The sequence below is a fragment of the Pyxicephalus adspersus genome, chromosome 4 (assembly GCF_032062135.1).
Source record: "Pyxicephalus adspersus chromosome 4, UCB_Pads_2.0, whole genome shotgun sequence".
Taxonomy (NCBI): Eukaryota; Metazoa; Chordata; class Amphibia; order Anura; family Pyxicephalidae; genus Pyxicephalus; species Pyxicephalus adspersus.
The window spans coordinates 30,348,280-30,364,678 of record NC_092861.1 but is presented as its reverse complement, the minus strand read 5'-3'; the positions used below and the strand labels follow the sequence as shown (position 1 = coordinate 30,364,678).

At 38.5% G+C, this 16,399-nt stretch overlaps 1 protein-coding gene across 2 annotated transcripts in view; it reads left to right on the top strand.

The window, feature by feature from the left end:
- RASA2 (RAS p21 protein activator 2) overlaps nt 1–7,630 on the top strand; it is a 70,277-nt gene extending 62,647 nt beyond the window's left edge. For both annotated transcript variants that reach the window (XR_011920254.1, XM_072407672.1), the window contains one exon: nt 913–7,630. Coding sequence is in view for 1 of the 2 variants with exons in the window: in XM_072407672.1 (XP_072263773.1) it covers nt 913–943 (31 nt within the window). In the remaining variant the exon portion in view is untranslated. The remainder of the gene's footprint in view (nt 1–912) is intronic.
- The last annotated feature ends 8,769 nt before the right edge of the window (nt 7,631–16,399 follow it).

The window sequence follows — 16,399 nt, the reverse complement described above, 5'->3', positions numbered from 1 at the left end:
GTAAGTACCAGCGTAATGATTTTTTTTTTTCAGTATGTCATGCTCTGTCAGTGTCAAATTATTGCATTGTTGGAACTCACTCAGTGTTGTAGCATGAACACCTAAGGATGATTTTGAACATTTGCCCTAATAGTTATTTTCACATATGTGATTATTATTTTGAATTGATCTTTGCATTCATTGTAAATGATTTTTGTAATTTTTAGTAAAGTAAGCCCAATATATACGCCATATCTTGCAATCTGTCCAGTCCTCTTTAAAGGTACAGAAAAACCTTACATGCCCAGAATCACTAAATGCATTTGAGGACCCCTAGTGTGTGCTTGCACTAATCAAAGTAAAAACTGGCTTCTACACAGATTAAGCAAATCTAGTCTCACTTGGATTTCAGATTTTTTTTTTGCTTTGAACTATTTGTTTTGTTGTCCAGTGCACTGGATTGCATTGTTTCTGAGCCAATAGCTAAATACACACACATTTTTAAAAGCAAATTTTTCTTAGCAGATGGAGTCCCATCACATTAGGGAATTTTTTTAAATGAATAAATAGCAGCTTCACCTTAACATATAAATCAGACATGGGAAGCAAACAACCCAAATATATATAGTCTAATTAAGACAATTCAAAGAGCAATAATGATAATGATTGCCAAGTACAGTATTCTCCATCATGTTTCAAATTATTGAACACAGCTTTAAAAAGTTACTGGTTCATAGTAAAAATCATTCTGTCTGCAACTTAAATAGCTATGGCCATTTAGGGTTATGTTTCTCTTGCTACCTGCTTGGCTACTGCGCATGTTCCAATGCAATAGGAAGTCTGTTTCCTTCCCTGTGTGCAATCTCTTGTTGTGTAGGATGATGATTAGGAACACTGCATGACTTTACTGTATGCTTCTGCTTTGATTTTTAGGGAGAATCCAATCGTCGGGAAAGGGTCATAGCAGACACAAAGACAAAAGAATAGGAACTGGAACAAAGTAATGCCAGACGAAAATTCACAGCCACAATCAGAGCTGGAGTTTGTGAAAAAATGGCAAGAACTTTACACCTGTATTGCAGGAATGTTTTCTAAAAACCTGGGATAAAATCGCTAATTCCCTGAGAAAATGGAGTCAGTATCTACGCATACAGCCAGAGAGTGATTTAATCTGGCCTGTGACAATATTCACACTGCAGGCAGTGCTTTGTATAGATACAGATGCTGCCTTTCATTTCTCCGTCACATTCCCCAGGATGTCACACCTCATGTTTGAGTTGTCTATTCTCGAGCTGTTTTGACTGCCATCTCTGATAGAAGAGGCCATTCACATGAATGTTGGAAGTCCTGCTAGGTGTGCTCAGCGTCGTACAATCACACACAATCCAGGCGGAACTCAGAGTCTCGGTCCGTGAGTGACCGGAGAGTGAGAAGTGCGATTGCCAGTTTACATGGAATTGTGGTTCAGTGTTTGAGTAGCTGTTAGAAAGCCACATTGAACTGTACCACTGTCCCTGCACTAGACAATTCAGGGTATTCAGACCTGTTTTCCTTTAAACGGTACAAATTGATTTTAATGTTATTTATTTTTTTCTGTTTGCTAATTTTTCTTTCTCATTTACCTTTTCATGTGAGTATTTCCCCATTAACCTTTTTATGGATGACTTGATATAGATACAGGCCAAATTGCACATTCCTAATATATTCTGAGCTAAAACAAGACCCAAGTTAGATTTTTCCTTTGATCATCAAAAAACTGTTAGCCATTTTTTATTGTATGTATAGGATGTATATATGCACACCTTTCTTGATGATTCCAATCACACACTGGAACAACAAAGGGGACCTATTGCATCAATCAATTGATGTTGCCCTCTTCTATAAACTAGTTTTGTTAGTTTCCTTACCTAGGTTTTGAGACTAAAGGGAAAGATGCCTGGTACTGCAGAACCATTTATGTAGTAAATACATTGGCAGGCCCATGTTCTGCTGCTGTTCACATCCCTTATAAAGTCTAAATATTCAGATACAATTGTCTTTCTAGAGGAAAGTTGCATCAGATCTGGTGGAAAAAAATATTTGTTTAGGCACAAAGTTTCATGCTATCAAGTATTAGGGAAATTGCATTCTAAGATTTAAAACAAAAAAACACAACAAACGTACAAATGCTCTTTGGATATGATTTTAAGCCTCAGGATAACCTTTTTTTATCTCCTTTTCTTTTGTGCCAAAGTTTACCTGTACATTGCTCTTTACAATTTACTACACAGGTGGGACAGTACAACTGAGCAAATATCATAGCCTGGTAAAGCTTCTTAAAAAAAAAAAACATTGTATAGTTATATTACTCATCGCACCCTCTATGTAAATATGTGCATTGGTAAAGCCTTGAAGAACTTAGTACTAATTTGCATCTATCAAAGCTGTGGTAATTATACAATATACAACAGAAGCCAGAAATGTGCACCCTGTGAGTTACAACAATTCACATTTGTTCTTTAAGGATTGTAAAGGGCCACTGTTTGTTTGGGTCCAAGAACAATGACAAACACTTGAAGGTTTACACCACTGTTTAATACAAGTGAAGGGTGATTTTCTTTTTTTTTTTTAATTGACATTCTTTAGCAAAAGAATTTGAATATTCATAAATGTTCCAAAAACATGCACAACAAAATAATGGAAACGTGTGTGGGAAGGGCAGTGTCTGCCATTTTACCCATGTAACTTCAGGAAATGTAATACTTTTTTTGTCCAAGCCCTGTGTAGAGTTTAAAGCATTTGAGATTCTGATGTAAGGATTATTAGACTGAAAATAGGTATTGATGGTCACAATGAAGTCCACAAAAATGACTGATTGATTGTGCATCCTAGGAGTCAGTGGGTCTATTTATAAAGATCAAAAATTGTTTATTAAACTAAACTAAGATTATTTCAGCCTTTTTTAAAAAATTGTAGTAGGCAAAATGTAAGCAAATACACCCTGGTATGGTTGTAAACAGGATATCAAACGCATAGCTCAGAACCCTTACAGTTAGACAGCTGATGAATATGGCTGCTGGATTACTGTCTGCTTCCATGTCTTTGGGCATAAGGTGGATACCCCCAAAAAATGGACCAATGCTCTCCTATTTTAAGGCCAATAATGTTAAAAAGTAAACCGGGTCTTCTCACCCTATTAATGATGGGGAATCTGCTAAACATTTTTAGAAGATGTGAGAAAGTATATTTGGGTTTTCTGTGTCAATGCTGTATTTACATTACTTTCTTTCTAGCATTATTGAAACCTTCCTTTGCATTTGTTCATCTAAATCAACCTCTGGACAATGCTATAATGTTATTACTTTTGTGCATTGGTATACAGAGGTGAATACGGAGGTTTACAGCTATACCTGAGAATAGTGTGAACTATGTACTTCAGTGATTGAGTGCTTACACTTAAATACACCAGTATTGTATTTAACTATTTATTTGTGGATTTAGGTTTTCAGAAATCTTGTTGCTTTGCTGGAGAACTTTCCAAAGTGACTAGCCTCCACATCCTAATATTTTCTGACCTCTATAGGAAACCGCACAACTGAATAGGTAACTGGCTTCTTCAATTTTGTCATCCACAGTAAATTGCTTACAACATAATATTACTTAAATAATGTAATACAGGGATATCCGCTTTGGACCATCACTTTTACATTTCCTTAAACTACTGGCACAGTAGTGAGAATGCTTAAACTCCACACAGGCTGTTATGATAGGAATAGCCTTCTGTAATTCACCACTTTTCCTTACCACTTGGAGCACTTTAGTAATCTGCTCTGCCCAGATTACGTGTGTCATTATATGTATTTTTTTTTTTTTTTTTTTTTTTTTTTTAAATATAAGATGCATAATGTATCAAGTTATTTTCTTTACGATCAGTTCCATGATCAGTGCTGTAATTTCTTTAACAAAAAAAAAAAAACATTGGAAAAAAAGAAGTTTTATCATATGTTTAGAAGACCAAAGAGGATTTCTATTTGTCCTGTATATATTTATTTTAAAGCCGTTCTTTCATTGTATATATGATAAGCTTTGCTTTGTTACAAAAAACACAGGTACTGCCTTACTCACATTGCCATAGCCGGAGAAGCTCTTCTACAAGATATCCTACATGCAATATAGACATTAAAACCCAGCAAGGCAGTACAGGGATTAAAGGACAAACAAGCCTAAACTGAAAGTTGCTATGTATATAAAGAATAGTAATAGCAGCAATATGTTCGTAAAATTTGTGAAGATCTGTCAGATGTAAACATAAATAAAATAAGCAATCGCAGGGGAAGGTTTTTTTATTTATTGTTTCCTGTGCTTTTATACATTAGACTAGCTCACAAAGACAGTAGTTTATGTAGACATAGAAGTTATAGCATAAGGCTACCCTTACATACTCAAGTATTTGTAGGCTGGTCAAGTGATTTGATCATCATATGTAGGGATGAATGTCACATCTTTTAGCACTGAGCTTTCATCCGAAGGAATGGTGCCTTCCATGCATAGGGCTGGGGCGTAGTGAGTTCAGGATAAGGATAGATAGAATTATTCTTAGCTGTTGAGATGGTCAGACATTAATCTGCACATGACAGACTTTAGGAAGAAGGATCAGACCTCTCGTAACTAATGTTTTATTGATCTAAATATTTTTTCACTGGTTAGATACCTGGACTTTAGGACTGTAGTGCGGAAACTCCCAATGATGCAATATGGGTAACTTTTGAAGTTATTAAACCAAGTATCCTGTTTATGGTAATGTTAGCTTGAGGGACCAGGTCATGGAGAGATTTGTTTTAGAGTTATTTTTCATTGTTTGGAGAAGAGGAGGTAAAGGGATATATTACCATTAGCTTGGAAGTAGTGGGGGTCAGGTTTCCACGTTTGGCCAGGGGTTAGGTTTAGTGATGGTGGGGGGCAACTGTTTAGGTGTTCGGGGGGGGGGTGTCCTGGCATTTTTGGTATTTTATCCCAAATCAAAAACTTATACAGCATATTGTTGGCGAACAATCCAGTTGATTAGACCTATGAGTCTACTTTTCATGTTTTGGGGGCCTAAGGTTTGGTATCTCCCTGCTATGTTCCCTGCTAAAGGACTGAATCCATTCTAAAATAAAGCTAAGCACAAGAATAAGTCAAGTCTTACAAGAAAAATGCTGCTTGAATTTTGAAAAAAAATGTTGCTTATGGGGAGAACAAAAACACATTAATCTTCATGCATGTAATTCTTTGCACATCTTTTTTTCTAGAATGTATTAACCATCTGCAGCCATCTATGACAGTACTTACCATGAACAAAGTTTTGTATGAAATACAGCAACAAATTACTCAATTTGTACATTCCAAATATGGATGGAAAACACTGCAGTTAATGTAGAAATGATGCTTCCATGTACAGGAGACACAAGTACATATTTTTAATTACATTAGAATAGAGGAAAGATCATTTGTTTAATGGGAAAAGGCTGTAAAATCCAAGCTCCATTGATCTTTTTTTCTGGTGACATTTCTCCGTGGAAGATCTTTTGCACAAACTATCTTTCTGTGATAAATGTCCTCAAAGTGACCCCATTTTTTCTGACCACTAAACAGCCTTAAAAGTGTCACTTGAGGGACTCATCTGATTTGTCTTTACCTTGTTTACCAGAATATTTTCTTAGATTGTTTGTGTGTCTTATCTTTTTATGTCATACTCTTTATATCTGTCCATATATGTACATGGGACAACTCTCCATGTATAAAAATTTAAAAAAATGTTCTTTATTTCTGTTCTTTCTTGTAAACCTATTTAAATGTGGATTTTTTTTTTTTTTGCAGAAACAAGAGACAAGTACAGGTTTAGTTAAAAAGTCCTCTAACTCCCACTCCTTACTCCCTCCCCTAAGGTATTCTTAACTAAACCCCCACCCATCCATTAAGATGCCTCCTTTTCCCTCTCTGTAAGTTGCCACCTCCTCTGGTGTTTCCATTTTGCAATTAAATTGGAGAGTGTTTAAGTTAGAGGGTGGGAATTTAGATTTTTTAATAAATCATAACCTTGATTTGCAATTTTAAGTTAATGCAAAAGTAAACAGAGATCTGCACATTCCTTCATTATATTTCTTCACACAGTTGCATGGCTATTCACTATAAAGGCACAGATCCCATGCTTTAGGTAAGCAGTTTGATGTGTGTCATTTTTGTTGAAGATGCACAAGTGTGAACTGGGCCTTATATAAAAATTCTTCTAGTGTGAATATTTCCAGTGACAATTTAAGCAGATTTAAGCACCAGCTCAACCACTGATTTTGTTTTTACTTTGCTCTGCCTCATCTGATATATTAATTTCTAGTTTTTTAGCATGTAAAATCATTTAACAAAGAAATAGCTGTATGGCTGCTGTAATTGGGTCAGTTTATGTGGCTGAACCTGTTGCCATCAAATCATTGAAATACTAGTTATGGGTAGGCTATGCTTTTAACAAAGCCATGCAGAATAATTGGCCCAGCACACAATGCTGCCTTAACATAATTTTGCAGGAAAAGTAAAGGGACTCCTTCATTACCATCTATTGCAAAAAGTCATCCCATAAACTCATGGTAAGCAAAATCATGGGGCATTCAGTAATAAATATATTTAGCTGCTCCAGGCAAATAAGGACCTAGATATTTACATCATAGCCTAATCACACAAATCTTTGCTCTGTGATGAGCATCGCGGCTAACAGCCATGCAGGTGCTGTGCGTTGCAGTATACTGCACAGTAACTGCACTTTCCGCAGTAGGAACAAGGAACTTATGTTGTCCATTTAGCTGTATATCGGAACTTCAAGCCATTTTATCAACATAAAGAGCAGTAATGATGTGCAACAACTGATTTAGCTTATGAAAGTGTCATCTGTTGGAACAGTGAAATGGCCATTAGGTATTATTGCACATGGCTTTTTAACTTGAATAAGGCTGCCACACGAGTTAAAGAACTTCCTGATTCTCAATCCTTCATCCTACATAATATCATAAGAAATTACAGCTACTTTAAATACTGCACAACTACAAATCCCATTGAATATCATGCTGGAACTTCCTTAACCCTTGGAGTGTCTGCCTCTATTACAGTGCACTCATAAGGTACTAGAAACACCCAAAAAAATTCTTTACTTTTATGCTATTTCATTTTAGGCACCAGAACAATCACTTTGTGTATTCGTGAACAGGGTAATTTTTCAAATGGTTGCATCATAACATACATTTAGCCTGTAAAAGTTGTACTTTTAATTCCATAATGCATTGGCATGAAGAGGGGTAAATGAGAGCCATCATTAGCGATACAGATTCCTGCCCAGAGGTGAAGCATGGCTGCTACAATTCCTCAAGCTCTGGTTTTGTATAGAGGTGCTTCCAGCTCTCTAGGCTTGAATGGCTCTTGTGTTCCCACATTGCCTTTTGGTATAGATGTATTCCCATTTGTTTGTCAAGTTTAACTCTCAACCTTGAGAAATTATGTAAATGTTTATTTTAATTTAAAACTGTTTTATTTTCTCATCAGGAGTATTTCATGTTTTGTTGTTTTTTTTGTTTTTTTTCTCTTTTTTGTAAACTACTGGTTGGAGAAAAACCTCTACTTAATAAAATAGCAGAAGTTACAAGTGTAATGTGTTGTGCTTATTTCATAAAGAACTTTTTCATAGAAAAAAAAGTATGAACTCTGTATGTCCCAGTACCTTCCTTCGAGCATATTTCTTTCCTTGATGAATCTTTTTTAGGTAGCCGAAATAGGGGGGGAAAACCCTGTGCGTCTTTTCCTTTCTGCAATAAAGACCTACCTGAGTACTTTTTTTCAAAGTGGAATTGTAGTTCTGCTTTATTTCATATAAAGAAGTAAGATATATCTGTAGTATATAACAGGGTTCAGTCTTGGTCCCAGTGTGCTATTTATGACCCTGTCTCATTAACCTGCAATAGCACTAAAACAAAAAGTAAATTTGTATCTTGGATTCCTTTTCATGTATATATTAAAATTAAGAACTTCAAGAATTCACTAGATAAAATCTTGAGCATGCCAGTCTTTGTTTGGGTACCACTTCACTAAAAGGGCAGAAAAATTGACATCAAAATTATAAAGGACTTGAAGTATGGGTTATGACTATATCTGAATATATAAAAAGTGCATTCCAGCATTTGGAGACCAGATGGTAATATAAAGTGAACATGTGTGATGAGCATAAAGCAAAAACTAACAGGTTCACATAACTAATATTCTTCCTATCTGCACATGCTCACCTTTCCTTTACCCCTCTGACACACACACCATCTTCCTGCAAGTTCTTATGCCAAAATGCCATCTTACCATGCTCAGACAACTAAAGTTTCCTAAAGACCTTTTCCCCATGTATAAAAATAGCTGGCTTTTCTGAAATATACTTATAACTTTTTATAACACACACTCGTTTATGTGCTTCACTTCACAGGCAATGGTGCTCCGTCATAAAGACAGCCCAGGATGCACCAAAGCCATCTGTGAAAGACGGAAAACAGTGGGTGGTGAGTGGCATGGGAAGTAAGGAGGCAGCCGCCAGCTTGGGTAAAATATTTCTACCCCATGTGACTGGCAATGCAACCCATATAATACATCTACTGTCGCAGCAATGTAGTCTTCTAACACTCACCTTCTCTCCCACTGCAGCACACTGACACCAGGACCTGGAACTCCAGGCAGGGAGACTTAGTTGGCCACATGCACAGGACAACCCTGGTGCAGTGGCAGCCTGCAGTCATTATTCAGCCTGGGAGACTTATTATGGCACTCTGGGAGTGGAACACACTCGGTCCTTGGCAGTAGGCAAAAGCATGGCTCAGCCAACTCAAAGTCCAGCATCACCAGTCTGCAGGCAGCATCAGCCAGAAGTCTAACCTCCACCAGTGGGCATCATCTACCCAACAGTCCAGCCCCCACAGCCAACAGAACTGGTCTGGCCAAAATACACTATCTGGGGTCCAGCATCATCAGACAGAAATAGAGATGAATTTACATTTAAAGTTTACAATAACTTTGGATGTCTATAATATATATATATTATATATGTTATATATGTTTTTTTCAATATCATGTTTTGCACCAAGAGCAGATAAGAATTTCAGTGTTTTCCTAGTTTAAAGTTAAGATCACTTTTTTGTTGCCCTCCTCCTGTAATCCATTGGATTCATTATTGATTTTATATTGATTCATTATTCATTATTTTCCAGCCAAATCTTTGCCTTTATCAGTCTGTTTCCACCCCAATATTTGCCACTATCTGACTATATCCAACCTAGTCTTTGCCACTGTTAGGCTTTGTCCAGCCTGCAATTTTATTTATTGCAGTTTTCTTTTATCTGGCCTGTTATCCATGTTTGTGGACACAAATATGTGATCATGGTTACTATTATTTTTTAATTTTTTTTTGAAAATATGAGTTTCTGTTAAATGAGTGACTTATCCAGCTGGTATTTTTATTGAAGGAAATGTTTCTGAACTTTTTAATTATACCCATGTATTGTATATACCTCAGCCCTGATTTCTTTTTATAACACACACTTGTTTATGTGATTCACTTCACAGGCAATGGTGCTTCGTCATAATGACAGCCCAGGATGCACCAAAGCCACAATTAAATATTAACAAAAAGGATAGATATTTTCTTACTGTATGAGTTCTGTTTCTTTCTCAGGAGATAGTATAATTTTTTCCAGCCTATGGTACATGGAAGTCTGTACCAAATACCATTATTTTGTGGCAACTAGGTCAACCTGTGCTGTTCCCCTGAAAATTCCTCCTGTAGAATGTATGATGATAACGTACATAGAACCTCCAGAATTCCCAGGCTTACAATCAAGGACAAAGTAACAATATGCAGACATAAACAAGGTGAGTGAGTGATGTTGATTTGAAGCAGCATACTAGTGATAGAGGGCTTTACTTCTGATTACAATGAATGTTATGAGGTTTGTAATGTTTTTTTTTAGATTTTAAACCTAATAGTTGCTTTTCTAGAATATCATCCCATTTCTGTGTGTTCTGCTCACAAATTAACCAATTTTACATTATTATTATATTATGCAGTCCCATCTATACAGTACTATAATTGCAACTATTTGTGAACTGACTAATAACCTATACTATTGGCACTTCCGGAAATGTTTTTATTAAAAATAGTTATATTTATTTAGGAATTTATTAAGGACAGTAATCTTTAATACTGAAACTTTCTTAGGGTGCTATTTATAAAACGGAATCAAATATTACCTCATGGGAATCTTTTGGGTACATGTATTTCAATGTCAGTAATTGATTCCCACCAGGGGATGTCTGATGGAATGTCAGATCCCCTATTTGTATATAGAGTCCTTAATGTATTTCTTAAAGCCAGGGTGGGGAGAACTTGAATAAACAGGTTGTATGCAAGTATTTATCTATTCCAAAAATGGTGGGAGAAGGGAGAAAAGGATAGAAAGGTGAACTAAAATTTCAAGGTCCTTACTGTTTTCCTGCTATACCTTTTATCAGGAAAATTATGAGTAAATTCTAAATAATTCCCAAACGAACATGGGAACATGGGTACTAGTGATGAAGTCAAGTAACGGGCTAAGGTTGTGAACTTCGTGGCAGGTACAGTACAAAGAGATGAACTGAGTAAGGGTTGGGTAGCAAGCCTAGGTCAAATTAGGAAGTCAGACGTGACTTGTTTATATGGCCAAGTGAAGTTGGCTTTCCTGAGGTGAGGACATTGGGGTTTGTAGTGCAGCTGCTTTTTGCTTGGAAATTTAAATTACATTTATCTGGTCTTCTGAACCTTAATACTACCAATAACTGAAGGGGCGTGGCTTAGCAGTCTCCAGAGATGGCCGCATGATTCTCCTGCTCTGACGGCACCAGCGAGTCTTCTACAGCTTAGCGGGCACCTAACCTTCGAAGGGCAAATCAAGAAGATCTAAGGGCGGGAGGCTTCCCCGACCCCAACACAGCACTAAAACTTTTCTCAGCCCTCAATTCGGGCATATATAGGAGGCGCTCCCGCGGCTCCTCAGCCTTTCAAGATGGTGCTGGTTTCTTCTTCTCCCCAGGAAACGTGGCGTGCAAAGGAGTCTCAGGCTGCACACCAGGCTTACCCAGCAGCGGTCTGGGATGGATGGTTCAGCAGTGAGTGACCAGATCACCCTTGATCGTCGAGCGGAGGACCGGGAAGCAGAGGACCATGTTGGGGTGTCTTTCCCCCTCATCTGGGGATTTGCCCTCTCCTGGGTCTCATCAAGATGGGGGGATCTCTTACTCACCTGATGCCCCATAATCCTTGTAGGATTACACTGTGCCACTAGCCTTTAGACTGGAGGCGGTCTCATCTCCTATGGAAGGGACAGTTAGGGGCACCCATGGAATGATTTTTCCCCCTGGGCCCCCCATCGCAAACACCTGGTCCATCCTACGGGAAACATTTTTCAGGGACCTATGGAACTGTAGACTTGCCCCAACCTCGCAAGCAGGGTCTGGGACATGTGGTTGATGCACTACATACCCCACGGCAGCAATACATACAGATGTTGCCCACTAAGGCTGATTTTAAGCTACTTATATCTAATGTCCAGGCAACCTTCCACACTGAACCTGGGGTCCTTCGTACAGATCTGTAGTCCCTGGCTGGGAGAGTGGGGGATTTAGATGAAAATTTACACCAAATTAGGGGGGACATTGAGGTCCTCACACACAGATCTCGGGACTATCATTTGAAAATTAGAGATCTCTACCATCACCTGGAAGACATGGATAAGGGCTGCAGGAATAACATCAGAGTTCGCGGTCTACCTGAAACCAACTGTACCTCAGACCTTAAATTGGTTTTACAGGCTTTCTTTAACCGCCTCTTGGGGTGCCCCACTTCACAAGAGGTTGGAATTCTCATGGCCTACAGAGCCTCGAGGCAACCTGCCTCAGCCTCGAAGCCACGAGATGTTCTTTGCCACCTAGCAGATACAGAACTGAAAGATGAGATTATGGCTGCTGCATGGAATATGCCCAATTTATATTTTGATGGGGCTTCCCTACAGCTTTTCCAAGAGTTATCTTGGCATACCCTGCAACAAAGAGGCCTTCTGCAGCCACTCCTAACCCTACTCTGGGACTACTGCTGGGGCTTCTTGTTTAGCTTGACAGCCTGCCATGAGGGGAAGTCGGCTGTTCTGCACTACCCAGAGGACTTACCTGTCTGCCGAGATATGGGAAATGCCCTGCCCAAGCTTCCTGGATAGGAGACTGAGAATCTTTTCCCTCCATCGCCCCCACCTTGGCAGGTGGTCGTGCCCAGGAAAAGTTCAAGACGCCGGGTCAGGCATCCCCCCCCCCCTTCCTCTTCCTTGTGACAGTGGACAGCATTGACAGCCTCACAGTGGACAGCATACTACTTCATCGCTATTTTGAATTTATGCTATTATCTCAGAGCCCACAGCTGCTCTGTTCTACAATTTGATGCTTACCTCTTGCTAATGTTTTGCCATGCCTCCTATTACAGTGCTAGAGATTGTTACTGTTTACTGTAGCAGAATTTGTTGTTAGTGGATATACTTGAATGGCAGTACTCATTACATGTTATGATTTACCTCAGGGGTCTCTATTTATTTGAGACCTTTCCGGTACGTGTCTCTATTTTGACCCTGAAAAACCTACAAGCTGTTTTTTTGAATATTAATTTGGGTGCATAAGCGACATAGACTGTCCAGGACAGTGGTTTGCACACCCAAAGATCTGGGAGGCCTAGGGGCCCCGGATCTCATTAAATATTATACAGCAACTCATCTCTGCTATTTGCCCTCATGGACTAAACTATTCTCCTTCAGTATATGCCAGGAGTTGGAAGAGGCCTGGCTTGCCCCTCTACATCCCAATGTGATATTTTGGAGCTCCTCCATGCTGTTAACAGATTGAGACTTGCTTTCACTGATGTTTATGAGAAATGTATGGAGAGCCTACAATTCTAAGTATGGTCTCTGCTCTCCTGCCTCTGTACTTACATCCATTATACACACCCCCCTGATAGTCTAACCAGATCCATCTGGCAACCATGGCGAGAAATGGGACTTTTTCACATTTGAAATATTTTGCATCCAGTGGAGAAGAGTTTACTCTCCTTTCCAGAGTTACAGGAGAAAACTGACCTTTCACAAACCTCCGTTTTTGCATACTTGCAGATCAGGCACTTTTTTCTTTCTCTTCAACAATCGCCCAGACTTACTCAAATAACTCCCTTTGACAGGATTTGTGCAGCTGGTCCTTATGCCAAGGGTCTTATCTCCTCCATTTATTGCATACTCCATGTCTCTGCACTGGAGACTTCTGGTAAATTTGCATACATGGACACCTGTGAAGCTATTTTGGGACGAACTAGATTGGTCTGATATTTGGGAGGCAGCAAACAAGCACCCTCTCTAAAGAAAACCTGTACAAGATTTTGTTTCGGTGGTATCACACACCAGATGTGCTCCACAGGCTGTTTCCAGAGGTAGACCCTATTTGCTGATGATATGGGTCCCAATGTGGGACTCTAGAGCATATCTTCTGGTTTTGTCCCATTATACAAAGCTATTGGAATAGAGTCAATCAGCTAATAGGAAGAGTGACCCAACAACGATCCCCCCTTTATCCACTACATCATCTGCTGGATTTACCCTTTACGGGTCTTCCCAAATTCACATCTAAGCTCATTACACATATTTTGGTGGCGGCCCGCACGCTGAAGTCCACTCTTCCTCCCCCTCTAGAAGACATAGGCCGGTATTCAAGATGTTCGTTTGATGGAGCACCTTACTCCTCCACTCAGGAATAACGTGAGTCATTAATATGGCTTTTTCAAATATATTGATATCTATCCTGTATACTGTGTTCTTCTTTTAATTTCTTGTTATATAGGAAAAAATTTCCAAAAAACTCAGAATCCAGAATCAGAATCCAAGCAACAAAGCAGGGGTAATCCACAGATCAGGTCAAGAATTAGATCTAAGTCTAATGAGCATATATTAAGGCTGAAGACCGCTCGGCAATGGCAGAGTAAAATGGAAGTGCATAAATAGCCCGCTTGGTAACAGCATGGCTAAAGAGCATGTTCATGTATTTGTGCCTTGGCATACTGATTTGCCCACTGTTATAATATGTTAAAATAAATGAGCAGGCACACAAGCAGTCCAGAACATTCTCTTACGTTAAGCTTATCCATCCAAGAACCATCCTTTTTAAATTTTATTCTAGCACTTTCATAGGAAAGAAGATACATTTTCTGATTTCCTTTTTAGTTTGTAGGCTTTTATCACTAGTATGCTTAATCTGTTTATCCACATTCCTAAAATATTTTACAGACTAAACACACAAAGTAAACACTGGTTTCCTCCCTTTGTATTATTTTTTAAGGGATAAAATTCTTTGTAAAAAAAGAAAATATTAGTCACCGCTGGTTGTAAACTGTTTTTTTTATTTTCTGGTATGATTTACCAATGATCTTCTATTTGTTTAGTGAGCTTGGAAAGAACTTCCTTTTAGTGAGAGCTTGATGTCCTATTTGTAGCTAGAAAGAATGCTGAAGAGCGGAATATGTCAAAATTGATAGGTCTGCTCTATCTCTTTCAAACAAAACAAAGAGTACTTGGACCAAATCAGCACCATTTAAGTCAGGGGTGCTAGTGGTGGTTTGGTGTGTAAAGGAATATTGCCACTGGCAAGACTTCTGTAGTTGATGGAAATCTGTTTTTAGAGTATTCCCCAGTGTTTATTGCAATTTTATTTAGGCTTAGAAAGTCCAAGTTGTTGCTTACTACATTAAGACTTCATAGAAACAAATTGGGTTGTAAGGAGGTCAGTTAAAATTATAGCCAAAAAGTATTTATATAGCGCTAACATATTACACAGTCATGTCACTAGCTGTCCCTCAAAAGGGCTCACAATCTAATGTCCCTACCATAGTCATATGTCATTAACACAGTCTAAAGCCGATTAACCTAACTGCACGCTATTTGGGATGTAGGAGGATATTGAAGTACCCTGAGGAAACCCATGCATACACAGGGAGAACCTCCAAACTCTTTGCAGATAGTGTCTTGGCCAAGATTCGAACCTGTGACCTAGTGATGCAAAGGCCAGAGTGCTGCCCATAAAAATTCTATGTACTGAAATATAATTTTTTTTTTACCAGCAAATGCAAGAAACCTGCTTTGACTAGAGTATAAACAAAATGTGTCCATCACTGCCAACATTCAAAACAAATAGTCAAACAATAGCTGTGTAATTATGTAACATGTGTAACAAATTCTAATAATGTCTTCAATGGCAACAGTTTGTTGCACACTTTATATGAGAACACAGCGCCATCTACCAGTTTGACTTGAGTATAAACCAGGATTAATTTTCTAATGGGAATTTGAGGGCAAGGAAACGTAAGTTTAAAAAATGCTACAAACCTTGACAGTTGAAACTAAACATACTATTTAAATACGAATACGATACGAAATATTTAGGAGAGAGGTCCCAATAAAATAGAAAGAAATATTAGAACATGAAATTACATGCACTCTTAATGTTTCCTGTTAAATTAGAGATTGCCCCTTCCCCCTTACACCACCTCCACAGCCTCCCTATTGGACACTTTTTCCTATGCATGTAACAGGTTGAGTTTACTTTTAAAACAAAAGTTCAACTTTTAGTATACTAGTTCTGATGATGAAATATCTTGGCTTCATCACCTCTACTATGATGGAATTCTGTACCTAAGGACAACTTTCCCCCACTGAAAGAAACCAAATACTGATACTGAAAACTCCTAATCCACTCTAGGTGTGGCAGTTGGAGGCCTTCAAAGAGAAGATGTTGGTGTATGATATCTCCTATCTCTTACATTGGGCCTGATTTTTTGGAGCTGGGTGATCCAGCAAACCTGGAATGGATTTTTTTCTGGAATAGAGGTCATTTGCTGTTTGCTAGCAAATGTTTTGAATCCTGGACCAGATCCATTCCAAGTTTGCTGAATCACCCAGCTTCACTAATGAAAGTGTATCCTTTCCAGCCTTGGAGAGCTTTAATCAATCAGGGCCATTGTGTGAATCTAAGGTGTGGTCTTTTTCATGAAGATGCTACGGATGGAAGACTTTCACAACTGGCTAATGTTGGACATTCAAAACGATGGGTGGTCTTCTGGTTGTTCCATTTCAGCTGGTTGCTGTAACCAAATGTTGTGTCACTTTGGAATTAACAAATTGTCTGCAGTTGCCATTTAGGAGTATACTTATTGACAAATGTGGCACCCTGTAAGTTAAGAGATTTTTAGTCTTTAGTATTGTTTTCTCTTTTAAGATTTAGCAATTTACCCAGCAGTTCAAATCCCGGAGCTGTGTAATCATCTAGAGCCCAGTGG